This window comes from Mesocricetus auratus, unplaced genomic scaffold (genome assembly GCF_017639785.1).
Source record: "Mesocricetus auratus isolate SY011 unplaced genomic scaffold, BCM_Maur_2.0 Super-Scaffold_100022, whole genome shotgun sequence".
In the NCBI taxonomy this organism is placed as follows: domain Eukaryota; kingdom Metazoa; phylum Chordata; class Mammalia; order Rodentia; family Cricetidae; genus Mesocricetus; species Mesocricetus auratus.
This window is the reverse complement of record NW_024429203.1, coordinates 35857713-35884407: the sequence shown is the minus strand read 5'-3', so window position 1 is coordinate 35884407 and position 26695 is coordinate 35857713. Positions and strand designations below refer to the sequence as shown.

Genomic DNA, 26695 nt, shown 5'->3' with positions numbered 1-26695 from the left:
CCCAACCTGATTGGTTATGTTTCCATCCCAATCTGCCCTCACTTTTTCTAAACTGATAAGAGTCTCCATTGCAGGATTAGGGGGAGTTATTTATTTTTTTGGTTTTTTTCAAGACAGGGTTTCTCTGTATTGTTTTGGAGGCTGTCCTGGAACTCGCTCGGTAGACGAGGCTGACCTCGAACTCACAGTGATTCACCTGCCTCTGCCTCCCGGGTTCTGGGATTAAAGGCATGCATCACCACCGCCCAGCTGACAGCCAGTGTTCTTAATCACTGATCTGTCTCTATAGGTCAGGAAAATTATTTATGTAGTTGGAATTTTCTTTGGGCTAGCAATCAGCTCCCAAATAAAGACATAGAGATTTATTATTAATTATGAGTGCTTGGCCTTTGCTTAGGCTTGTCCCATTAGCTATTTTAACTTAATTGAATCTGTTTCTATTCATCTACATTTTGCTTTGGGGTTTTTTACCTTTGTTTTTGTTTTTTTCAGACAGGGTTTCTCTGTAGCTTTGGAGGCTGTCCTGGAACTCGCTCTATAGACCAGGCTGGCCTTGAACTCACAGAGATCCACCAGTCTCTGCCTCCTGAGTGCTGGGATCAAAGGCATGCATCACCACCTAGATGGCTCAGCCATTAAAGGCTAGGCTCACAACAAAAATACCTTTTTTAAATTCTGTATGTCTTATTTTTTTCTTCCTCCACGTCCAGCTGGATGGCCCCTGGTGTCTCTTTTTCTTTCTTCCTTTACCTAAGTTTCTCCTCCTACTTGTTCTCATTGGTTAGAAGTCCTACCTATACCCCCTGCCTCACTATTGGTCATTCAGCTTTTTATTAGATCAGGCAGAAAGGTCAAACAGCAACACATCTTTACATAATGAAACAAATGTAACACATCTTTACATAATTAACAAATGCAACACATCTTTGCATAGTTAATAAATATTTATTAGTGTAGTTATTATATTTGAACACCAACATTTTTTCTGTAGGGCCCACATGAGCCACAAGTTATTGCTTACAAATTCCATGTGGATTCTAGGTATTTCTCCTGAGGGAGCAGTGTTTTATCATCTCTACAGGTTCCCTTTTATCACAAGTTCATTGGTTTTCCCCATGGCTTTGAAAACCTGCATAAACTTGCTGTATTACAGAGATAAACAGCAGCAATGTAATATATAGCATACTGATACACTGTCATGTGCTGTTAAACTTTATTGAGGAACTGGAAGCAGGTAGACACCCCTGCAGCATTTCTGACCCAAGCATTATTATATAAAGTGTCTTCCAAAGACTCTCATCTGGGTCAGGCTGGCCCCTGCTTCTGTGACAGGGAGAGAGAAGAGTAAAACAGTCCAAGAGTTAAAACATTGTGATCCCGAGAACAGCTGGAAGGTAAGCCTTCCCCATGTACCTTACCATTGTTTGTCCAGTGGTTCAAATCTGCCTACAATGTGACCAGGAAGTCAGAAGCTCTTTGATGGAAACACTGTCAGTGCGGCAAGCTGTAGCATGGCCATTTTCCCCTAGGTCTCTGCTAGATATTGTCATCGTCTGATCTCATGATGTTTTACTCCCTATCTTCTGAAGCTTGCCATTTCTTCTTTTACTTTTGCTTGCTACCTGCTTAATATACTCACTCATTTGGAACTGAAAGTACAGGGACTGGAGAGATGGCTCTGTGGTTAAGAGCACTGGCTGCTCTTCCAGAGGTCCAGGGTCAAATTCCTAGCACCCTAGTGTCAGATCACAACCATCTCCAGTCCCAGGGGATCCCACATCCTCTTCTGACTTCTACAGCTACTGCATGTATATGATGCAATGCAGACACAACACACACACACACACACACACACACACACACACACACACACGGGCGTGGCTATCATAGAACATTCTTTGGGCTATACAGAATAAGGGGCCATGTGGGTGGACTGAGGACAGAACTAAAAGAGAAACCAGTTGTAGCCCAGGACTCTGCCTTCTGGTTGACCTCATATTCTTCCTGCTCAGTCCCCATCAGCCATCTGTCTCTTCTGCACTTGCTCTTGTCTGCTCTTCTTTTTCTCCCTCCCCTTTCATGCCAGCTGTGGGAGTGAGGCCCCGGCTCTGGCAGCCCAGAGCCAGACAATGGGCCCTTATTCTGGGCAAAGAATCCTTGCAGTGTGTCCCCTCCACCCACCCCACTGACGCCTCTTCCAGTCCCAGGGTGGTGTGGGTGAGGGGCAGAAGCAATTGGTTGACGGGGAATGGCCTTGGCTGTGGAGGACCCACAGGGGTTTACTATGTAAACACCACTCACAATAACCGCCTGTCTTCCTACTCCCAGCTCCCCGTCTCCAAGTAGTCTCCTAGCCACACAAGTCCTGCTCTCCTAAGCATTTACCTTGGTCTTTTCTCATTCTTGCTGTTCACATCTGTATATTACCATCATCTTTCTTTTTTTCAGTCTTTCTTCAAAGCCATTCCCTATCTTTCTATTCCTATTATTTTATCTATTTTGAGACAGTATCTCACTGTGTATCCCGGTAGCCTGCAACTTGCTGTGTAGGTAAAACTGACTCTAAACTTCATTGATTGCATTGCCTGTGTCTTGCAAAGGCTAGGATTGTAGGTGGGAATCAACACACCTGCTTTCTTTCTATTTCTTTAGGTAACTTTCTATACTTGTTGCCCCCCCCCTTTTTCTTTTGAGACAAGGTCTTACGATGTAGCTCCAAACATCCTGGAACTCACTATGTTGATGATGCTTCCCTCAAACTCACAGGGGTCGGCCTGTCTCTGGCTCTCAAGTGCTGGGATTAAAGGTATACACCACCTATCTCTATTTCTTATTTCATCAAGCTATCTGGTTCTTTTAAAAATATTTATTACATTTTATGTGTATGAATGTTTTACTTGCATCCATGTGTGTGCACCACGTGCATTCTTGTTGGATCCCCTGGAACTGGGGTTTTGGAATCGCCCTATAGGTGCTTGGAATAGAACTCTAATTCTTCACAAAAGCACAAGGACATTTAAACCACTGAACCATCTCTTCAGCCCTTCATCAAGCTGTTTCTTACTCCTTCCAAGTACATCCCAGAGGCTCCTGAGATTGGAAGGAGGGTGATTCTCCCCACTTTACAGATTTGGAAGCTGAGGCATTGATTGCTGGTATCAGGCTCCCGCCTCTGGGTCTCTCCTTTTTATGCACTCACTATGCTCTTGTCCCCCAAGATGCCCACCTACAACCTGAACGAGAAGTGGCAGATGATCTAGCACCTTGGACAGCTCCTGCAAGGTGAGGTGGGCGGGCGGTGGGGCGGGGGCAACGCCTGCGTCTTTCTTCTCGCGAGCACTAGTGGACTGGCCCTAGGAGCTGAGTAGGAATCTCGCGAGAGTGGTTGCAGCAGGCACAGCGGCGCGGGAGCGCGCAGGGCCCGCCTCGGACGCGCGCGCACGCTCCCCGTCCCCAATCCGGGAGCCGCGCCGGCTCCGCGCCTCTTCGCCGGGTGCACAGCATCTCAGCGCGGTGCAACGTGACTTCCTTCCTGCAGCTGAGCGATCCGGGCTGGTGAGTCCTGGGTCTGGAGACCCAAGGAGGGTTCTGCAGGGAAACTGCAATCTGGGCTGGAGAAGCGTCCGCGGCTCCAGTTTTCTGCCTTTAAAGCGTCCCTTTGCTTTTGAGTAGGCAGGCCGAGGTGCTGGAGAAGTGGGGGGGTCGAGGTGACCTTCCCTGTTCGGGGAGGTGAAGAGCTCCCTGGGCACTCCTAAACCTTCCTCCCCAGCCCCTGTTTCCTCATCCTCTGTCCCCGCATAGGGAGCCCGGGATTTGGGTGACGTCAGACCTTGGATGCTGGAGTCTGAGCCTGGGCCCTCCACACCACAACCCCCCAGTCCCACCTGGTATTCCCTGGAAACCGGTCTCCTCCTTTTGGGATGGCGCATGCAGCTAGGGATGGGGGGGCGACTGGAATCTGGTGATCGTGGTGTCACCAAAGGCGCCTGCAGGTGGAACCAAGTTGTACTCACCCCTGGGCGGCCGACCTTTGTACCGCGGGTCTGAGCAGCCTGATTTTCGGAGGGGGGGATGGGTGCACTGGCTAAGGCCCAGATACTGTCCGAGCTTTGGGTAGTGGGATAGGTTGCTGAATGTAGTGCATCCAAACGTTGTCATCAGTCGGTCACGAGGAAGGAGGGGAGAAGTGAAGGAAGCAATCTCTGTCCTTGCTTTGGGGTTCTTCTGATCTGGAGGCCGGGGGAGTCAAGTAAGGCTAGGACTGAAAATTGGCTGTGAAGGCTCTTAAACCTGTGATGTTTCCGCTTGAGGAGATCAGCAAAGGCCTGGGCAGGAGACAAGAGGAGAACCAGGAGCTGTCAGTAGGATACTGCCTGGAGGTGGGGTTTGGACGGAGGCAGAGGCAAGAGAGGGCATCTTGGGGAGGTGGTATGGGCAAAGTCCGGAGGTGGGAACCAAGCACAGGTGCTCCACCCAGCCTGTCTGTGGTGTGTCTGGGGGAGGGGTGGTCTAGAGAAATTTGCAACCCGTGCTTTACCTATTATATGTCTTCTGCATCAGGACTTTGAAAGAGAGATGATTCTGGCAGGGGCACATTTTGCAGAGAGATTTTGCTTGGTTTTGCTAGTTTAGGTTCTGTGTGGGAATTTGGGAGCCAACTCTCTATTGCTGAATGGGCCACAGAAAATGGAGTGTTAGTGGAGGGGAACTCTGTATTGGGAGTCCTGGGCTTTGTGACTCTTTTTCTTTTAAGTTTTTTAAAAATTGTATTTATTTTATACATGGGTGTTTTGCCTGCATGTATGTGCACTGTGTGTGTACGTGCGTGCGTGTGTGTGTGTGTGTGTGTGTGTGTGTGTGTGTGTGTGTGAGATGTCTTCAGAAGACAGCTTTGGATCTCCTGGGACTAGAGTTATGGACAGTTGTGATGTGAGCTGCCTTGTGGGTACTGGAAATCGAACTTGGGTCCTCTGGAAGAGCAGCCAGTGATCTTAACAGCTGAGCCATCACTCCAGCCCCAGTGTAGCTGTTTCTGTAGCCCCCTCTCAGAATGGTCACTGCTGAACAATTTGATTCTCCTCTCTGTATCTTTCTGCTAACACTTACTCTAGGGACAAAATGGACTAAGTAGTGACCTCTCTTGAGGAGATGGTGTGTGTGTGTGTGTGTGTGTGTGTGTGTGTGTGTGTGTGTGTGTTTTAGAAGAACCTCCTTTTCCTTCGTCTCTCTGCCTATCTGGCTGCTTCCCCACCAGACTTCCTCTCCATGCTACACTTCCTGCCTTGCTGTTAGTCTTGAGTCTGACAGTTTCCTGAAGGAAGTGTGATGTGCCTGGGTTAACAGAAGTGCTGGCCTTAGCCTGTTTAGGGGAAGGCATTCATCCTCCCACTCTTATACTTTGGGAGGGCATCCAAGTCTTGAGTACTAAATATGGGTTGACTGTGCCTGATCTGAAACCTTCACTCCACCATGGACCTGATCTTCCCTGCTGCAGGACCTGTTTCCACTAACTTCATACTAAGGGGTGGAACAAATTACCATCTGGGTTCAACCTCCAGATTGTATGGAACTCCGTAGGATGGCGATGGCACATGCCTGTAATCCCAGCAGTTGGGTGGCTGAGGCAGGAGGATTGCTGGGAATTTAAGGTCAGCCTGGGCGACAGAGCAAGGCTGTATCAGAAACAGCCTCCATCTGTGAGGCATAAAGAAGAGACTGGATGAGTGAGCTAAGCATCCAGTGACTGCTTTAGAACTTATGCAATGGGCTGCGGAGCAGGCATGTCTAGGAAGGCTTCACGGAGGAGGTGTGAGAAGCCACAGAGGTGGCTAGACATGATAATCTGCGTAAAGTTGGGTGTATAGAAACTGGTCAGCCTGTGGTAGAGAAACAGTGTATCAGGAGGGGGTATTTGTAGCTGATTAGCATAAGGCTTCCAGTGCCAGGTGAGGGATCTGTAGGAGGCTACTTCAGCATCATCATCAGCATGGCAGTGCGGCCAGGAGAGTGCTGTTTGCTGAGGGTGATTCACAGTTTTGGGGCTTTGGGACTACAGATGGATTAGATAGACTACAGATAAGGATGCTCGGGTAGAGGCAGACCAGGAAGGAGAAACTTCCATCCTAGCCAGTAGGCTGTGGTCGAGTAGAAGAATGACTGTTTTTGTGCCAGAAGATGAGGGACTCTTGCTGGCAAGCTGAGAGGGCTTGGAAATAGGTAATCTCAGGCCCCTGGCTGGACCTGAAGCCAGGTTTGACTTCCTTCTATCTATCCTGCTGCAGAACCAGTCACAGTAAGGATTTGAATAAGCTACAGTCCAGGTTATTTGAGTCAGGTGTAATGGTATGGACCTGTAATCTCAGCAGCTGGAAGGCTGAAGTAGGATTGCTGGAATTTCAAGGCCAGTTCGACCTAATAGTGAGTTTCGGACCAGCCAGCAAAACAAGCTAAAAAAAAAAAACAAAAAATTTCAGATTATATATGGTATCTTATTTGATAGTAAGATGTTTTATTAAGCCTGTATTTTTCAGGAGCAACGTTAACATGGTCCCAATTGCAAAGGGGAACACACTGCTGCTGCTTCTCCACGTAAGAACTTTGGTTACAAAAGCCAGCCATTTCTTCCATCTCCTATACCACCCATTCCCCCAAGAAGAAGGTAGCCTTGTCATAAGCACAAAGAACCCTGTAGACTTCCATTTCTGTGATTTCAGCCTCCTGCAACCCTTCTGGGCCCTAAATTACCTCTGCCTTTACCTTCAGCAGCAAACCAGACTTCTGCCTTGGGCCATTTCCATGTGACTTTTTGACTTCTCTGTCACTGAGCTCACCTTTGAGAAGCAACTTGGGGTCTGTGAAAAGGGTCAGGCTGGAGCCAGAAATAGGGGAGCTCCTATAACTTAGTTTTTAACCTCCTCTTCCTTTGGGGTCTGTGAAAAGGGTCAGGCTGGAGCCAGAAATAGGGGAGCTCCTATAACTTAGTTTTTAACCTCCTCTTCCTGCTTGTTTTTCCACATTTTTTTTTCTGGAGGACTTCATTGTGGAAGCAGACTCTCATTCCATATCCCATTCTGTTTGGGGAAGGTAGTGCCTCCTTCCGCCTCCTTCAGTCTTGTTATCATTGGCATAGGGTTACTTGCGCAGTTTTGACTTCTTCCCCAACCTCAGGGACTTACCTGCTGTGGGTGTCAGGGCTAGAGAGGGGACCTACTGTCTTCTAACGTCTCTATTGCATGAGCAGTGCTGCTCTGTGTCCTCAGGCTCCATTCCCTCCATCACTGGGCTGTTTTGTCTGCGTGCCCTGCCCAGAAGACCTCAGTTTGGATTCTGCACCCAGGATGAGGAAAACTGCTGGAGACACCATCAGACCAGGGCAGTCTGACTGCTTCCAGCAGCGTAGCCTATCTTAGTTGTCACTCTGTGTCACCTAAAAAGCCTAGAAACTCTTCCCTCGTTCTCATCTGCTCTGCATTCTGTGCCATGGGAGGAATATTCCAACCTGATTGTTGTCTCAAAGTCCTTTTTTCAGGTAGAGGGTGACCGGGGTGTGCCTAGAGAGCCAGAGCCATACCTGTGTTCCTGCCCCTCTCCCTGTCCATGTGTTCTTTTTTTAGAATAAGAGCTTTGAAATTTTTAAATTTTATTTGTGTATATGAGTATTTTGTCTACATATGTATCTGTGTGCCACTTACATGCCTGGTGCCTTAGGAGGCCGGAAGAGGGTCTTAAATCTTCTAAACTGGATTTAGAGGTGGTTGTGAGCTGCCCTGTGGGTGCTGGTCCTTTGGAAGAGCAGCATTGTTCTTAACATCTGCATCATCTTTTCATCCCTTCCTTCCTTCCCTCCTTCCCTTCCTTCCTTCTTTCTCCACCTTCCTCTTTGTCTCTATCTTTTGAATTTTTCAAGACAGGGTTTCTCTGTGTAGCTCTGGCTGTCCTGGAACTCACTCTGTAGACCAGGCTGGCCTTGAACTCACAGAGATCCACTTGCCTCTGTCTCCCCAGTGTTGGGATTAAAGGCGTGCGCCACCACCGCCCTCATACTTCTCTGGAGTTCTAGTAAGGAATGTCCTTGTACTCCGTACTGTGGATACTGACCCTTTGTGTCTCCCGAAGTACCACTGCACATCACTCATTTCCTTCCTCTACAGCATCTCGAACCTCTCTACTGCTTCCTTTGCGATCTTCCTCCTGGTTTGTAAATGTGGTTAAGTTTCTTGGCTTGGAAAAAAGCTTTCTAGCCCAGTGTCATATCTGTTGTAGTTTTGTTCATTTATTGAAATGGGGTCTCACACTGTAGCTCAGGCTAAATTTAGTCTCCTTTTTCTGCAGGTGATGGGGGGTTATAGAGATGGTCTCGTGTAGCCTAGGATGACCTGTAACCCACTGTGTGACCGATAATGACCTAGAACTGATCCTCATGCCTCTACCTCCCAAGTGCTAGAATTACAGGTGTGTTCCACCACACCCATTTTGTAGGGTGTTGAAGATTGAACTCTGAACCTTGTGCATACAGACAAAGAGGTACAGCCCCGGCCCTTATCTTGTTTGATTTTGATATGGGATCTTGCTCTGTAGCCCAGGCTGGCCTCCTGCTTTCTCCTCCCAAGTGCTGCTGTGAATGGCACGCACCATCAAGCCTGGACGTTAAAAAAAAAAAAGATTTATTTTTGATTATGTGGAGGCGTGTATATCTGCATGTGTATGTGCCCGTGAGTGCAGGTGCCTGTGGAGGTCAGAGGTGTCAATCCCCTGGAGCTGGAGTTGTAGGTTGTGAGCCAGTTGGTGTATTCTTAACCACCAGCCTTCAGCTGCTAGACTTACTCCTCACTCATGTTTTCCTAGTTTCTTGGCAGCATGGCTTTTACTCTATTGCTTCCTTGAAGCAGTGACCTTCTGACTGTTAGGTCAGCCCATGTCACACCTGACTACTCCATGGCCATGGCCGTTGTTGACCTAGTCTTTAAAAAGATTTAAGATAGATCTGTACTTATTAATAGGAAAGTTTTCCTTTCCTTCTTTAAAAATATTTTTCTTGGGGCTGGAGAGGAGACTTAGCAGTTAAGAGCACTGGCTGTTCTTCCAGAGGACCTCGGTTCAGTTCCCAGCATCCACACAATGGCTCACCATCATCCGTAACTCCAGTTCCAGGGGTTCCAGTGCTGCCTTCTGACTGTGGAAGGTACCAGACATTCATGCGGTATACAGCATACCCGTAGCAAATCAGTTCCCAGTGCCCACATGGTGGCTTACAGCCATCTGTAACTGTTGCACCAGGGGGGATCCGATACTCACTTTGACCTCCTCACACACTGTATGTACATGGCACACAAGCATACATGCAGGCAAAACACCAAGCATTAAATAAATCACTTTGAAATAAGTTCTTTTCATTCGTTTACTTATTGTGTGTACATGTATGTGCTACATCATGTACTTATGGAAGTCAGAGGACAACTTTTAGGAATCAGTTCATTTCTTCTACCAAGGCTGTCAGGCTTGGGGACAAGTGCCTTTATCCACTGAGCCATTATGTCAAGCCCCTTCCTTCCTTCCTTCCTTCCTTCCTTCCTTCCTTCCTTCCTTCCTTCCTCCTCTTCCTTTTTGAAGCCAAGTTAGGATTTATATTTATTTTACTTTTGTATTTATTTTACATTGAATTTGTTTGCATGCAATAAAGTTTTGTTTCTTCAGGGAGACATTTTTGCTTCCTTTCCTGGCTTAGGGACATTTTGTTCCTCCCCAGTGAGAATCATCTCAGTGTGGCAGGGGAGCTTACGTATGGGTTGAATCGGCTGTGAGGTCCATTATGGACAGTGGTGCATCTTGGGTCTTTTGCTTACTTGGCTATGTTCAATGACCGAAGAAGCTGGGTTGAAATCCTTGGGTTCCGCATTACTCCATTGCTGTTGTTTGTTTTCAAGACAGGTACTCTATGTATCCCCATCTGACCTGGAACTCCCTATGTAGACAAACTGTCTTTGAACTCACAGAGATCAACTTGCCTCTGCCTCCCTAGTGCTGAGATTAAAGAGATATCCACCATGCCCAGCTTCTCCATTATTTGTTCTTTCTCTTTTTTCTCTGTCTCTCTTCAATGTCTTTTCAGGCAGTGTCTTGCTTCTTAGTTGCGGTTGTCCAAGCTGGTCTTGAACTCACCACCCGCCTCAGCCTCTCTCTAAAGTGCTGGGACTATAGGTGTGAGCTTCTTACAATTTTCGTGTGTGTGTGTGTGTGTGTGTGTGTGTGTGTGTGTGTGTGTGAGTGTGAGTGTGAGTGTGTGTGTGAGCATAGATGCCTTTGGAGGCTGGAGGTGCCAGACTTCTGGAATCCACACAAGGAGGCTTAGAACCCTATGTAACTCCAGATTCCAGAAGCTGTAAACATAAAGGGGTATGGGGGAAGAGGGACTAATGTAAATATAGTACTCATATAAAATTCTTAAAAACATTTTTTTACCCCGGTGTGGTGGTATATGCTTTTAATTTTAATTCTTAGGAAGCAGAGATAGGCAGATTTCTGCAAGTTCCAGACTAGCTTAGTCTACATAGTGATTCTAGGCTAGTCAGGACTGTATAGTAAGACTATGTCTAAAAGTTAGATTTATTCATTTGTGTGTTGGGGGGAGTATGTATGCTTATGTCTTGGCTTGTGTGTGGAGGTTCGAAGACAACTTGAGAGGGTTGGTTCTCTCCTTGTGGCTCTGGGGGACTGAATTCAAATCATCAGGCTTGGTGGCAAGCATCCTTACCCTCTGAGCCATCTCTCTGGTCCTGCTCTTTTCCGTTTTGGTTTTTTAAGACAGGGTTTCCCAGAGCCCAGTGTGGCCTCAAACACAGTGATATATCCAGAGACCTTGCACTTGCATCTTCCTGCTTCTACTTCCAAGAACCGGGGTTATAGGTGAGCACTGCTCCCCTACTGTATAATTTGAAGGGTTTCTTTTTGAGTATGCGTGCGCGTATGTGGATGCACATGTGTGCATGTGTGTGGAGGTCAGAGGTTGATATCAGGTGTTCTCCTCATTTCCTCTCTACTTAAGGCAGGGTCTTGCTGATTTTTCAGGGTCGTTAGCCTGTCTCTGCCTCCTAGCTCGGGAATTGTATGCATGCCCCCTCATCCAGTCTGCTCTGCATGGGTGCTGGGGACCCAAACTCTTTTCCTTTTGTCTGTGTGGCAAATACTTTATTCTCAAAGTCATCTCTCTAGCTTCAATATTTTTATTTTTACTTTTCTGGAAGGGTTGGGAGGACAGAATCTTAATATGTATTCCAGACTGGCCTGGAAATAATGACAATTCTCTTGCCTGAGTCTCCCAAGTCCAGGTGTTACAGGCCTGCACCACTATACTCAGCTCAGAGTGTTGTTGTTATCATTATTAACTTTCTGGCATGTATATGTATGTGCTTGTGTATCTGTGTACCCCTGTGTGGGAGCACACATGTATGCATTTGGAGGCAGAGGTTGGCATCAGATGCCTTCCTGGATTGTTCTCCACTCCATGTATTGAGGTCTTTTGCTTGCACTCACTGGCCACCCTGCTCTGGGGGCCCCCTTCGCTGCTATGGGAGAGCTGGGGAGCAGGTAAGCTACCACTTCTGCCTGGTATTTACATGGGCGCTAGAGGTCTAAACTGATCCTCAAGCTCTGGAGTAAGTGCTTCATATACTGGGCTGTAGCCCCAGCACAGAAGGCTTTTTCCTTTATATTTATTTATTTGTGTTGGTTTTTTGAGACAGAGTTTCTCTGTGTAGCCTTGGCTGTCATGGAATTCACTCTGTAGACCAGGCTGGCCTCGAACTCACAGAGATCTGCCTGCCTCTGCCTCACCATACCTGGCATCCACCTTGTTTTTGAGACAGGGTCTCTCCTGCTTTTCTGCTCTGCCTACTTTGGACCAGCTGGGCTTCAAGCTTTCTAGAGATTCCTCCGTCTCTATTCCCCAATTGCTCTAAGGGGATCACAAGTGTGAGCCATCACATCTGGCTGTAAGGGGTCCAGGAATTGAACTTGGGTCTGCAGGCTTGTACAGCTAATGCTTTGTCCACTGAGTCATCTCCCCAGCCCTCAAAGCGTTATTTATTTATTATGATGAAAATTACAGGTTTTTTGGCATATATATAAAACAATGTCCGAGTTGGGCCTGTTGGTGAATGTCTGTTATCTCATCACACATGAGATTGAGGCAAGATTGTCATGAGATTTAGGTTATCCTAGGATACATAGTTCTGGGCCAGTCTTGGATACAGTGTGAGGCCCTGTGTCAAACCAACCAACCAACCAACCAACCAACCAACCAACCAACCAACCAACCCACCTAACCCCCCAAAGTAGACTGAGGAGTTTTTGATGTTGTTATTAGGACAGAATCCTTCATTGTGTCCCATGGTTTTAAGAGCAAAACCAGATCCTGCCCATGGCCTTCAAGGAAGGGATAAGCCCATTTATTTTTCACCTCTCCCTATCTTTAATAATATTTTAATTATGTGTATGTGTGTGTCTGTGTATGGATGCGTGCATGAGGGTACATGTGTCCAAGGAGACCAGAATGACCAGAATAAGATGTTGGATCTCCTGAAGCTGGAGTTCCAGATGTTTGTGAGCTGCCTGGGAACGGAACTTGGGTCCTCTTCAACACAGTAAGTGCTCCACTGAGCCCTCTCTCCAGCCCTTGCAACCCTTTTGCCTTTCCTTTCCTCCTTCCACGTCAGGCTTTCTGCTCAGTCTGCCTCTGTAGTCCTTGGATAGGGACGTGTTGCTCTTTTGGCCTCTTCTGTTTCCCTTACTCCTTTTGCCCAGCTAACGCCTGTTTGACCTTTGCATATTCAGATCTGAGCTTGCTTCCTCTGTGGAGCCCTTGTTGGCATCACTGGCAGGTACCAGCGAGGTGTTGTTTCCCCCAGCTTCCCGTGTGTGCTGTCACAGAGCACTTAGGTTGTGTTGCAATTGCCCATTAACTGCGTGCTCTGTTCTTGCCTCCTCCCTCTCATTGCAACTTGTCCTACAGTATCGGGGGAGCATGTGGCCTTCTCCTGAGGTATTCCAGTGCCCACGCCTGCCTGCGCCTGCTGCTTTCCACCTACTGAGTTCATGGCTCATATCACCGTCTTGCACCAGAGTCCCCCCAAGACTCCCCCTTCTAGGTTTTTCTTCCTCCATTGGTTATTACCTCCTTTAATTTTTTTTTCTATTTTTGTGAATTTGACTCAGTATCTCATGTAAGTAGACCCTTAAGGGAGCTATCTTTTTGTGAACAATTGTTTTTCTTTTCTAATAACCACTGCCCCTCTTTCCCCCCTTGTGAGACAGGACCTTTGGTAGTTCAGGTTGGCCTTGAACTCCTGATCCTACTGCTTCTGTCTCTATTGCTGGCACTACAGGCATGCTCAGCCATGCTTGGCTTATACTTACTTTCAAATTAAACTTTTTTTTGGCAATAATATTACACAGAAGAGTATGTGTCCTGTGTACACATTGCTTTTTTCTTCTGTTATTGCTTGCTAAGTTTGATCATTTGATCTACCAGATTCATTTAGAAATATCTTTTCTCTCTCAAGATTCAATAGCAGTCTGAAATGTGACACTCACACTGTTGCTTTTCCACAGCAACCTTCACACAGTGGTTTTGGTAGCCAAGTAATCCCTGCCTGTTCCCCTTGTTGTGTAAGGGGTTGCAGAGTGGAGGAGCTTTCTGTGTAGTATGTGTGATATATTGGTGTGTATCCTTACCTGTGTGTGTGTGTGTGTGTGTGTGTGTGTGTGTGTGTGTGTGTGCATGCCCACATGCTCACATGCATGCTCATGTGAGTTCATGCTGAGGCCAGAGGAGAATGTCATGTGTCCTACTCTATCACCTTATTCCCTAGAGACAAGATCTCTTCCTGGAGGTCACTGTTCTCAGCTAGGCGGACTGGCAACCCCAGTGATCCCCTGATGTCTGATGCCATCAGCAATGGGTTTCAGGTGCACGTAGTCACATCCAGCTTTTTATTTAGATACCGGGAATTCAAATTCAGGTCTCTCGTGTTTGCGCAGAAAGCCACCAAGTGATATTTCTAGCCCCAGATTGGTGATTTTTAAGAATTCTGTTATTCCTTCTACTTCATCAAAAGAACTTTGCAGTGACTCAGTGGTGTTAGTGCTGACTGTTCTTCCAGAGGACCTGGGTGTAATTCCCAGTGTCTACATGGCAGCTCACAACCATCTATAACCCCAGTCCTAGGGGATTCAGCGCCCTCTTCTGGCACTGCACGCACATGGTGCACAGACTTACATTCAGGTGAAACTTTTAGACACATAAAATACTACACATTTAAAGAAAGAAGAAAGGGACCTTGCCTCCCCCACCCAATACTCACTTTGTTTTTTTTAGGTGCTGATGATTAGATCAGGGCTTTGCACATTCTATTCATCATTTATTTTAAAGAAAGATTTAGTTGTAGTTTATGGGTCTAGATGATTCGCCTGCATGTATGTATGGGTACTGTGTGCCGTGTGCCTGCCTGGTGCTTATGGAGGCTAGAGGAGGACATTGAATCCCTGGGAACTGGAGTTACACACTGTATTGAGCTGTGATGTCTGTGCTGGGAACCAAACCTGGGTTTTCTGCAAGAGAAACCAGTGCTCTTAACCACTGAGCCATCTCCCAAGCCCCCTTTTAAAATTCTTACATTTATTTAGTGTGTGTGCAGGCACATAGGCAGGCTAACCTCATGGAGTACTTGTGGAAGTTTAAAGAACGAACTGTGGGAGTCGATTCTCCTTCTACTGTGTGGGGCTTAGGGACTGAACTCTGGTCAGCAGGCTTGGTCTCAGGCACTTTACCCACTGAGCCATCTTGCCTGCCCAAGCCTTGTACCTTTCTAATCATGTGATCCACCACTGAGCTTTATCCAAGGTCCCGTTATCTCTTCCCATCTCATCCTGTATCCCAAGCTGACTTTCTCCTGTGCTCTTCCTGTATCCCAAGCTGACTCTCTCCTGTGCTCTTCCTGTATCCCAAGCTGACTTTCTCCTGTGCTCTTCCTGTACCCCAAGCTGACTCTCTCCTGTGCTCTTCCTGTACCCCAAGCTGACTTTCTCCTGTGCTCTTCCTATACCCCAAGCTGACTTTCTCCTGTGCTCTTCCTGTATCCCAAGCTGACTCTCTCCTGTGCTCTTCCTGTATCCCAAGCTGACTCTCTCCTGTGCTCTTCCTGTATCCCAAGCTGACTCTCTCCTGTGCTCTTCCTTAATGTGTGTGCCAGCGAGACTTCTGCTGGATTTCTGACCCTGTGTGCTCCAAATGCTGGCACGCAGTCCTGCTTGGCAGTCTTCCCACCGTGCCCAAGACACAGCTGGTCTTCCTGAGCCCTGTACCTCTTCTCACACACCCTGCTGGTTGTGGGCCATTATCATTTGCCCGGTGGTCTAAGTGGCTGGGAGTCTGCCTGATGGCTTCCTTCTATTCCACACATCCTCCTCCAGGTCCCTTGTAACTTGCCTCACAATAGCCTTAGGGATCCCAGACTCACTCTCGTGGCCCAGGCTGGCTTTGAGCCTGTGGTTATCCTGCACCAAACTCCAGAGTGCCAGGGCTGCAAGTGTATACCAGCCTGGCAGGATTGTTTCCCTTGTGTGACTGACTGCAGGGCCTGTGACGGCTTCATGTGCAGGACATGGTTCATATCTGCCTTGCTCAGTGTCTTTCCTGGCAGATAATGATGTTCTAATAAGTGAACATATGGCAGGAGGAAGGCCAATTTAGCATAAGAGGGTCAGAGAATGGTATGTCTTTTCCTATCTTCTGTGAGTTTTCTTTCTGTTTTTGTTTACTTATTTATTATTGTGCGTGCTACATGTGGTCAGAGGACAAGTTTTGGGAGTCAGTTCTCTTCTTCCATTGTGGATCTCAGGGATCTAACTAGTTATCAGATGTGTGCAGCTTTTACCCAGATGAGTTATCTCAGTAGCCCTGGGTGGGGTTTTCTGTGGATAGACTGTACCTTGAGGCAAAAGGTGGTTCTAGTTTCATTTCTGTTGTTAAAATGCCCTGCTCAACTGAGTTTGGTGGTGCATACCCCTAATCTCAGTATCCAGGAGGCAGAGGCAGGTGGATCTCTATGAGTTGCAGACCAGGCTAGTCTACAGAGGGGATTCCACCAGACCAGACCTTTTCTCAAAACAAAACAATGAAACAAAACACACTGGCCAAACGTGACTTAAGGGAGGGAAGAGTTTGTGATGCATATGGTTCCAGGTTATAGTCCATCACTGAGGGGAAGTCAAGCAGGATCTTAAACAGCCAGTTACATTCCATCCATAGTCAGGGAGAAGGAAGCACATAGATGCTTCTTGCTTACTAGTTTGTACTCAGCTAGTTTTCTTCACTTATATAGTCCAGGATCACCTGCCCTGGGAATGGTGCCTCCAACAACGTTCTGGGACTTCCCACATTAATTAACAGTCAAGACAGTCCCCCACAGACATGCCCGTAGACCAACTTGATCTAGGCAACTTCTCAATTGACGCTGTCTTCCCAGGTGACTATAGAGGGTGGCAGGCTGACATTCAAAACTAGCTAGCATGGTGGAAATAGCTAGAAGGGTGTGGATGATGCTGTGTTGACTCCTCCAGGCGAAGAGCTGCTCCATTCGGGCTCATTCCACAGTGGGAACAGGAGTCTGTCGTGCCTTAGAAAGCGTGAAGCACAGCCCAAGTGTAAAGGGGAACTGCAGTAGACAGTGTTCTGATCCTCATTCTCATCTAGTTTTTCTTTCCTTCCAGTTCAGAACAAGGAAGTGTGAGCAGACTGCTGGCCTGGCTGGTCCATCATGGCGGGTAAGGAGAAATGGGCCACGTCGGGGTAGACATGGAAAAAAGCATGAAGTAGCTGGCCCTTGTCAGAAGTCTTGCTCTTTCTGTATGCACTCTTGTCTCCTGGTTTCTCACCCCACCCCACCCCCATTGTGGCTTGAGTACCTGAGGACTTTATAGCACCATCTAGTCCTATGTCAGATTTTGAGCCTGGGGACCTGAGTTGAGCTGACAGAGTAGCAACATGGATGGCCTGTCCATGTCCCTGGTGTCACCACTGTACTCAGACGTTTTCCTCCCGTTTCTAAAGGCCGAGAGGTACACGGTGCCAAAGCTGAAGGGAACTTTAAGGACCATGTAGCCCAGATTCCACTCCTGGGCAACTGAGGTCTGGAGAGGGCCAGTGAATTGAATGACTAATGGTGGAGTGGAGGCCAAGACCTACATCAGCAGACCCTCACCCATGCCATAGAACTTGCTCTCTATTGTGGAGAGCACCTCACCCTGAAGGCAGCTTTTGTGATTTTTGTGTTTCTTTGAGAGATGCTGTTTTAGCATCTTTGATCACTTTGGGATCAAATCTTGGAGATTCAGGAAATAGAGACAGTTGGGTGGGGATAGCAAAGCAGCCAGGGCATAGGGCCAGGAGTATATAGGAGATAAAGGCAGCCTGGCTTGGGGGTGGGGTCACATATAGAACCTATAGGACCAAGAAGGGAGGCCAGGAGAGACATCCGAGGTGATGCTTGCAGTGTATCTCGCCCACAGAAAAAGTGAACAACTTCCCACCATTGCCCAAATTCATCCCACTGAAGCCATGTTTCTACCAAGACTTTGAGGCAGACATCCCTCCTCAGCATCTCAGCTTGACCAAGCGCCTCTACTACCTCTGGATGTGTGAGTACTTTGGGGTGAGCGGGAGGTGCTGGCCTTGGGGGTGGGGGTGCTTGCACATCCTGCTTTTCAACTGTAGCATCTGCATCGCCTGGGAAATCTTTCCCCTGCTGGTCCCCTGGTCCTCGGCAAGCTCACTGCCACTGGTGGGTTCCACAGCTGGGCCCCAGTTTCTTTCAGACAGGCCTCTCTTCTTCCCCTCCTTGCTCTCTCTCGTTCACAGAGCCTCCGAGCAGGGTTTCTTTTTGCAGTGTTATTTGTCTTTTTGCTTCTCTACCCTGACCCACTGGAGTACTTTTCCAGGGAGCCCGTGGTGACTGCCAAGACTCTGGATTTAGAGAAGAATCCTTCGTTTAAAGCCTCATGTTTCTTGATGTTTTGCTCAAAGAGAAGAGCATTCAGCTGGGAGTTAGGAGACATGGAGTCCAGTTTGTCTGTTCTAGTTCCCCAACAGTGGGTTCTCTGTTGTTAAAAGAGGGCATGGCTCACTGAGAGCTGCAGTTCCAGGTAGCTGTATGGTCTAGGGGCCCAGAGTTCTAAGGGTTTAAAGATGAGAATTCAGAGGGGCCTGTTTCTGGTGCTCTGTGGCAGGTTAGTGGAGTGGTGCCATCAGGAGGTGTGCGGGCTTGACTTGGCTCAGGGTAGTCAGAAGACGCTGCTTAGGCGTGGAGCGGAGTGGGGTGACTGCAGGACATCTGTTAGAGGTGACACTGCCCTGACTCAGACCTGCACTCAGCTGTGTCAAGAAGGAAGGAAAGAACACTGTTTTGGGCTAGTGTGGTGTCTCAGTGCATGAATGTGGAGTGGACTCGCTAGCCCCAAGCCTGATTACCTGAGTTCAATACCTGGAACCCGTGTAAGAAGTTGGATGTGGTGGGATATACCTGTAGTCCCAGTACAGGGTGAGATGGGAGGCCCAGACAGGAGACAAGCCTCTGGGAGCTAGGAAGGCCTGATTGAGTGTGGAGTACAAAGTGCAGAAACTAGTAGGGTAGATGGAGAGAATGGCTCTTGGAGGTTGTCCTCTGTGCACTATGTTGTCTTTGTGCACTGTGGCAAACATAGACACAGATTCACCACACACACCACTCACACACACCATATACATACACAGATACACACCATATACACACTCCACACACTATACACACATCATACATACCACATACACCACACATACAGACACACACAGGCTCAGACAGAGACACATCATACCCCACACACACAAGAGAGGGAGAGAGAGAGACAGAGACAGAGACAGAGAGACAGAGACAGAGACAGGGACAGGGACAGAGGGGGGCACAAACACATTTTTAAAGAACACTCAGAAAGAACAACAGCTCTAGGAAACTTTGAAGCAATGAACTGGAATGGAAGGAAACACCTGAAATATACAAGAAGTATCCATGTTTGTTATGGGGGAGGGGGAGGGCTGAGATGGGTGTAGCTGCACAGGTGACATAGTTATCAGGCCAGGTCCAGCTTAGGGGAGCATTCTGCCTGACCCTAGGCTCCTGGAACTCCGCCTTATGAGAAGATCTGGCCCAGAAGCTGGATTTAAGGGCTATAAATACCTCCTTAAGTCCTTACTAGGTGACTGTCAGGTTCTTTGGTCCGGAAACAATGTATCTAAGGTTTGAGATTGAGGAGATAGTGTAGAATCTAAACTGCTTGAAGCCAAGATTGAGCCCACCTTCCTTGGTTAACTCAGCAGGTCTTTGGGGGACTCAGCTTGATGTTCAAGGAAGGGAGATGCCTGGGGTCATAAGATCTAGGTGTATGTTAGTGCCAATGTCTGTCTTTAATCTGTAAAATGAAGAGTCCTTAGACCTCTGCTGGCTGTGACTCGGTGATCTCATGAGTCCTGTGATCTTCTAGGGGGATGGAGAAGAGGGAGAGGGGTCTGGGTCTCACCGCCGAGGGATATCTAGTCTGGATGCTTGACTGGAATTATATTTGGGGACTGCACAGGACACACAGGTCAGAGGAGAGTGAGACAGGTGAGGAAGGTACCTTAGAGGAGGAAGAGCAGTGATAGTCTGAAAAAGGACTAAATGAGGACTGCACTCCCAGCCTCCGCTGTCTGCCCCCTTTGATGCACCAGGCACATGGTCCAGTGGTTTGAAGAGAAGCTTCCAGAATTTCTTTTTCTTCCCTGCTTTCATGTCCCTACTTCGTAAGAAAATATATAATGGATCTCTTGCCTAGGGGCTGGTGATTGGTGATTGCTGTGGGCCTGGGAAGACCAAGGACTGAGTTCTAGTCTTGGCAATGAATCCCAGCCTTTTGCATGCTAAGCTCAATTCTAATACTGAGCCACCTCCACCCCCACCTGGAAGCCTTTCTTACAAGGACAGGACCCTGAGGCTTTGAGATCCTTCCAGGGGCTTTCTGGGCAGAAACTCTGGGTTCTTGCTCTAGAGACTCTTGGCTGTTGGGATTTCTCAGATTCCTAGGGGTGGATTTGGGGAAGGGTGAACCCAAGCTCCCAGCTTTCTTTCTTACAGTCTGTACTCCCTCTGTGTGTGTGTGTGTGTGTGTGTGTGTGTGTGCACGCGCGCGCGCACGTGTCTTTGTGTGTTCATTGGTATGGCTTGTGGGTCATCTTTGTGTGTTTGCACCTGTGTGTGTATGTCTATGTCTTGCTGCTTGTTTGTGTTGTTGCTGTGTATTTGGTTGTGAGCCTTTATGGAATCCTGGGTGTGTGTCTCCATGTCTGGATACTCACATCTCTGTATGGACTTTGGTCTCTGTGTATCTGGTGTCTATCTCTGTGCGTGCCTGTGCTCCTGGGTCTGCAGTGAACAGCGTCACGCTGGCCGTGAACCTGGTGGGCTGTCTCGCGTGGCTCATCGGAGGCGGGGGAGCCACCAACTTTGGCCTGGCCTTTCTCTGGCTCATCCTCTTCACACCTTGCTCCTACGTCTGCTGGTTTCGGCCCATTTACAAGGCCTTCAAGTAAGTGGTTGGTGCTGACCCCAGCTGCTACCCCTACTTCCCTCTGTCTGCTGCCTTCCAAACTCTGCCTGCTGTTTTCCTTGTTCACCTTTGACTGGACTGTCAGGTGGGGCGTGGGCTTCCTGGGAATTCCAGGCTGGGTTGGAAGGGTTGGGAGTGGGACCCTTCTTATTTCCTTCCTTCCAGTCTATCGTGCTTGTCAAACTTTGCCCATGGGGCTGTCTTGGTGGAGCTGCCTATCCATGTACCAGTGGGGAATGACTGATTTGGTACCAAGAAGACCCTTTATTCATGTGTCACTGGAACCAGCCATCCAAGAACCACTGACACTATTCATGTCCAATGATGTCATCCAATTCTGTGCCAAAGGGAATACCTATCTATGTATTGATGGGGCTAACTGTCTTGGTGCCAGTGAGTGTCTACCTAGTGTCAACTGGGATTTTCAATCTTTGTACCATTAAGGCTACACATAGCAACAAGGCTGTCTTGATGCCAGCAGAATATACACTTCAGTTCCAGTGGAGCCTTAAATCTCTTTGTCAATAGGACTAACCATTATGTGCCAATTAGCTACTGTTGTGGTGCCAATAACGTATCTATATTAGTACAACTGAGATTTTCTATGTCTATAGAGCCATCCGTCCCTGTTTCAGTCCCTTGATGATGGAGCTGTTTATTTTTCCCACAGTGGAACCGTCTGTCTCTATGCCAATAGGATCATTGATCCATGTGTCATGGGTGGTCCTTTCATGAGAACATACCTTTCTTATACACAGGCATAACTCCCCAAAACCCTAAAAGATCTATGGATGAGGGCCATCCTATTTGGACTCTCAGTTAAAGCCTTTAAATACCCTTGTTATTTATGCCCCAAGGAGCTTTGGGTTCATAAGTTCAGGGAAGACCAGTGCTCCTGCCCAGCTGACATTCCATCTTCTCTGCCACAGGACAGACAGCTCCTTCAGCTTCATGGCCTTCTTCTTCACCTTCATGGCCCAGCTGGTCATCAGCATCATCCAGGCTGTGGGAATTCCAGGCTGGGGTGTCTGGTAAGAGGCAAAGGGATGATCTGGGGCTAGGAGGAGTAACATTTGGGTTGTTTGCTTACCTTTGTACTAAGATGATTTGCTTTTACAGACACCAAGTGGCTTGTTATGGGTAGAATATGGGGTTTGGGGGTAGTAGAGTAGTGTTCACCATAGGTTTAGAGGGGAAGGAGGACTGGGAAGGGGTGTGTGGGTGGCCAAGGAGAGCCAGACTTTGTGTGAAAGTTGGGGAGGAAAAGCCTTCTGGCTCATGATCTCTGGGAGCACAGGCTAAAGGGTATCAGAAATATGGTCCCTCTGTGGCTAGTGGTGTAGTCCTCCCTGTGGTGATGCGACATCAAAGGGGGTGGTTCCTGGGTCCCCTTTCCCTACATACATAGTTCCACAACTGGCTTCTTCCTACAGTGGCTGGATCGCCACCATCTCCTTCTTCAGCACAAACATTGGCTCAGCGGTGGTGATGCTCATTCCCACGGTCATGTTTACAGTTGTGGCCGTCTTTTCCTTCATCGCCCTTAGCATGGTATGTGTAAAAACCTCCAGGGTGAGGGGGTGGCTTTGGGAGGGTTCTGTGATTTGAAACTACCCTTCATTCAAGTTATAAGAGGATTCAGGTACTGGGTGGTGGCGGCGACAGAGGCTGGAGGATCTCCTTGACTTCGAGGCCAGTCTGGTCTATAAAGCGAGTTCCAGGACAGCCAGAGCTGTTACACAGAAAATCCCTGTCTTGAAAGAACAAAAAACAAAAACAAAATACCAACAAAACAAAACAAAAAAAGAAAGAAAAGAAAAAAGAGGATCCAGGAGGTTGGGGATCTGGTGGGTAAAGTGCTGGCAGCGTAAGCAAGAGGACCCGAGTTTAGATTCCCCAGAACCCACAGCCTGACATGGTGGCAGATGGCTGCAACCCTAGAGCTGGGAGCAGAAATAGCAGATTCCGGGCCTAGAGGCCAGCCAGCCAGTCTAGCTGAAGTGGCAAGCGTCAGATTTGGAGAGAGGGGCATCCTCCAAACATGAGGTGGAGAACAGTGGAAGAAGGTAGCTGAAGTTGACCTCTGACCTCTACATGTCATGCACAGGCAAGTGCACCCCTTCCTGCTTTGCATACAACACGCACAAGTGGGGTTCTGGGGAGATACCTCACTGGGTAAAAACACGCTTGCTGTATCAGTGTGAGGATCTGAGTGTGAATACCAGGAACCCATGTAAACTAGGCACTATAAGCATCTGTAATCCCAGTGCTCCTATGGCAAGGTGGGAAATGGAGACAGGAGACCTTGTGGGCCAGCTAGCCTGATGCATACAGTGGCAGGACCACAAGAAACCTTGTCTCAAGCTAGGTGGAAGGCAAGAGCTGACACCTCTTATCCTCTGACACCTGAAGTCACATGAACACACACACACACACACACACACACACACACACACACACACACACACACACACACACACTTTTTTTTAAAAGGAGGGCCCAGAAGTCTTTTGACTTACTTATACTCTGGGGACTGATTTTTTTCACAGAAGGATCCCATCTGTTTCCTGAATGGCTGCCTACTCCATTTAAAAAATTATTTCTTTTTGACTTTTTAAGACAGGATTTCTTTGTAGCCCTGGCTGACCTGGAACTTACTTTGTAGATCAGGATGGTCTCAGACTCAGAGATCTGCCTGTCTCTTCCTCCTAGGCGTTGGGATTAAAGGTTTGTGCCACCACCCTCGGCTTTAATTATTTATTTGTTTTTTGAGATAGGGACTTATGAAATCCAGGCTGGCCCCAAACTCAAGATGTATTGAAGAAAACCATGGACTCCTGATCATCCCACACTGTCTCCCAAGGACTTGCTTGGGTTACAGGCGTGTGCCACTGTCCTGGCTTTTTGTTTTTGGTTTTTTAGACAGCCTCATGAATCATGATTCTCCTGCCTCTTCGGGGATTGCAGGCATGCAGTAACACCGTGTTTGCTTTCCTCTTTGACTAACCCTTCCTTATGTTTTTGTTCCTACAGGTTCACAAGTTCTACCGGGGCAGTGGGGGCAGCTTCAGCAAAGCTCAAGAGGAATGGACCACTGGAGCGTGGAAGAACCCACATGTGCAGCAGGCAGCCCAGAATGCAGCCATGGGGGCTGCACAGGGTGCCATGAACCAGCCGCAGACTCAGTACTCTGCCACCCCCAACTACACATACTCTAATGAGATGTGAGCCAGCCAAGCCTACCAGGAGGCAGGGCTGGGGGCCAGTGGGACAGGGGGCTCAAGCCACATCGTCTGTGTGGTGACCAAGCAGGGTTCCCCCTTCCCTTTCCTCCTCCCCAACTTTGTACAAAGAATCAGAGTTATATATATATATATGTGTGTGTGTGTGTGTGTGTGTATATATGTATATGTCTATCCCCTGCCCCCACCTTTTGGGTCCTGCTCTTGACACTCCGAGAGCTGTGGGCTGCACAAGGAGTGGTCCTGTGCATTGGTAGCTGAGTTCACGTCCCCTTGTGAAATAATGTGCAGTGGAGATCTCTTGTTGTGGTGCTAGATGTATGTTTAGAACTAAACCAGCTCCCCTCCACCCTGTCCACCAGGTTGCCCCCTCTGACCCTGACCCAGGGACTCCTTGTGGGGCAGGGGGAGGCCTAGCAGAGAGCCTGGCACCCTGTGCAGGGTTATGAGCTGAAGCTATCCCCCTTTGGTCCCATTGGGAAGCAACAGTATTTTGCATTCATGGTGATAAGTAGGTTCTAGAGCGTGGGATGGAGAGGATGTTTCCTTGCTCCCCTCAACCTTTTTCTCCTCTTGTTTCTGCCTCTCTGTTAGACTCTTTGTTCTCTCCTCCCTAGCTGACTCTTCCAGGATCTTTCTCCTCCCCATGTAACTTTTCTTTGTCTTCCTAAGGCTGAGTGTCCCAGTTATGTCTGCTTCCAAGACTGCCCAGATCCCCAATTCTGATCTGCTCCCCAGTTCAGGGAAGCTGACATGGGAGATGAGCCAGGCCTGATGTGGAAGGGGCACACCGCTTGGAGATGGAGAGCCTGTTTGGTACTTGACTCCCAGGGAATGGAAATGCAGGCCTTCCTCCTTGGTTCTGAAAGCCTGGCTAGAAGAGGCAGGCTGCCTCTTTTCCCTCTCTGACTTCCCTCCCCTTTCTCCCCTGATCCTCCTTTAGCCACTCTGCATTTCCTGTGGAGCTGGGTTGTGACTTGTTAGCTGTATGGCCACTGCTGGAACAGGGGGCATGGAACTTATTATTGGCCCCTGGGGGAGGTGTGGCTGGCCCCAGCCCACAAGGGCTTCTAGGTGTCTCAGAGTAACCATTGGAATCCTGGGAGGAGTAGCTGCTCTGTTTGAGTATGGCAGAAAGGACAGAGCTTAGAGGGCCAGGTCTGAAGCCAGGGATCAAAAGAGAAGTCAAAGAGAAGCCCATTGAGAGGGTAGCTTACCTCTCCAGTCCCACTTGCCCTTGGCTACAAGACAGATTTCTGTGTGGATGCTCCCAGGCCCAGTTGAAGCTCCAAGCACAATGTTCTGAGCAGGGTTCCTGTTTGACAGGGAGGGAAGGAGGATTCTGCCTTTAGTTTTTAGTTTTGTGGGCTTGGCCCCTCCCTCCTCTTCCATTCTCTTGAGAACTAACTACAGGACTTGGTTCCTGGCCTTTTCTTAGCTCTGTTAGAACCCTCCTCTCCTTGATGACTGATCTCAGTCCCCAGGACTGTCTCTTCCAAGCAGTGGGTGGACATTGCCTGGTCGAGGATCTGGTTGTGTGTGAGGCCTGAGGTGGGTAGGCCTCGACAAGGAGCAGTTACCTGTTTCTCACCTCCTTCCAACAGAAACTCACCTGGGCTAGATAGACTGGAGAGCCAGACCCCACCCGGCCATTCTAGGCTGGTTTATCTTGGGACCTACCTGGTTCCAGGTCACCTTGAGCTTCGATTTTTAGCTTCTTCCTTGTAAGAGAAGCCAAGAATCTCTGGAAAGTTCCCTTCCTAATGACCCCTTAGGCTTAGCTGATTCTCTCCCCCACTGTTTTCCCTGTGGAGAGCAGTTGCCACATGCCTTGGTACCCTAAAGAGACCCCAGGGCTATGCCCTCCCTTGTTTACCCTCCTCCTGACCCCAGACTTCTTTTTCCCCTTTCTCTTGGTCCTCTGGAAGTTCCAGGAGGGCTATGATCCAGCTGCCAGCCCAGCATCCACGAGCTGTTGGATGTTACCTCCAGTTTCCTGCCCTACCTACCCTTTCCTCTTTCCTGGCTCAGACCTATTGGCCGTGCCTGGCGCTGCCCTTGGGAAAGCCTGTTACCAGTGTCTGGCCCTGGAATGCTGCATCTCCAGGCAACTATGCACTTTCACGAGGAGGGAACCAGGATGAGAAAGGGGGCTGGGCACAGATGGCTTAGTTTGGGGTTTGGGAGGAGGGCCCAGTTGGTTCTGGGGATCCTCCTGACAGCTGCCAGCCAGTGACCTGCTTTTGCATTCTCCTGGTGCCCACTGCCCCTTGTTTCTGAGAGACACAAACTCTTCCCTAGCTGGCAGTTGACCTGCCTGAGCCAATGTGTCTATCTGTGGTAACTGGATGAACCATAATAAAAGGGATCATTTGACCCTGCCTGTTCTGCTGTGTTTCTTGTCTTCATGTGGGGCCTAATGAAGAAGCCTTGGTGTGGGATGTGAGGCAGGGGCGTAGCGCTGGGTTGAGTGGATCTGTGGCCTGGAATTCTGTGATGCCCAAAACCATATGCTTCTCTGTGATCCTTTCCCTAAAGCAGCCTTGAGTAGGGCCATGAAGTAAATGCCACAGCTACCAGTTAAGAAGAAGAAATAAAGTGGTCTGTAACGGCGAGTGAAGGGTCCTGATGGTTTACTGCCGGCCACGGTAGGATCGGAACACAGGCCTTTCCTCAGCTCCCATGGTGGGTCACCTGAAGTTAATTCAGCGGCCTCAATGCACACAGGTTCTTGAGACCTGTGATTGCTTCAGGGTGACGACAACTATTCCAATGTGCCGAGTCTT

General features: G+C 48.5%; 1 protein-coding gene and 1 long non-coding RNA gene across 2 annotated transcripts; one reads left to right on the top strand and one right to left on the bottom strand.

The window, feature by feature from the left end:
- Positions 1–925: 925 nt before the first annotated feature.
- Positions 926–4402, bottom strand: LOC121133411. The gene is made up of 2 exons (XR_005870237.1): positions 4014–4402; positions 926–3685 (listed from the first exon to the last, which is right to left on the bottom strand). It is a non-coding gene; the product is annotated as an uncharacterized LOC121133411 (long non-coding RNA).
- On the top strand, positions 3412–26290 carry Scamp5 (secretory carrier membrane protein 5). The gene is made up of 7 exons (XM_013112859.3): positions 3412–3555; positions 16765–16818; positions 17563–17691; positions 20490–20646; positions 21597–21698; positions 22101–22218; positions 23701–26290. The coding sequence occupies exons 2-7, from the start codon at positions 16812–16814 to the stop codon at positions 23893–23895; spliced, it is 708 nt and encodes a 235-aa protein (XP_012968313.1). The 5' UTR covers positions 3412–3555; positions 16765–16811; the 3' UTR covers positions 23896–26290.
- Positions 26291–26695: the final 405 nt, after the last annotated feature.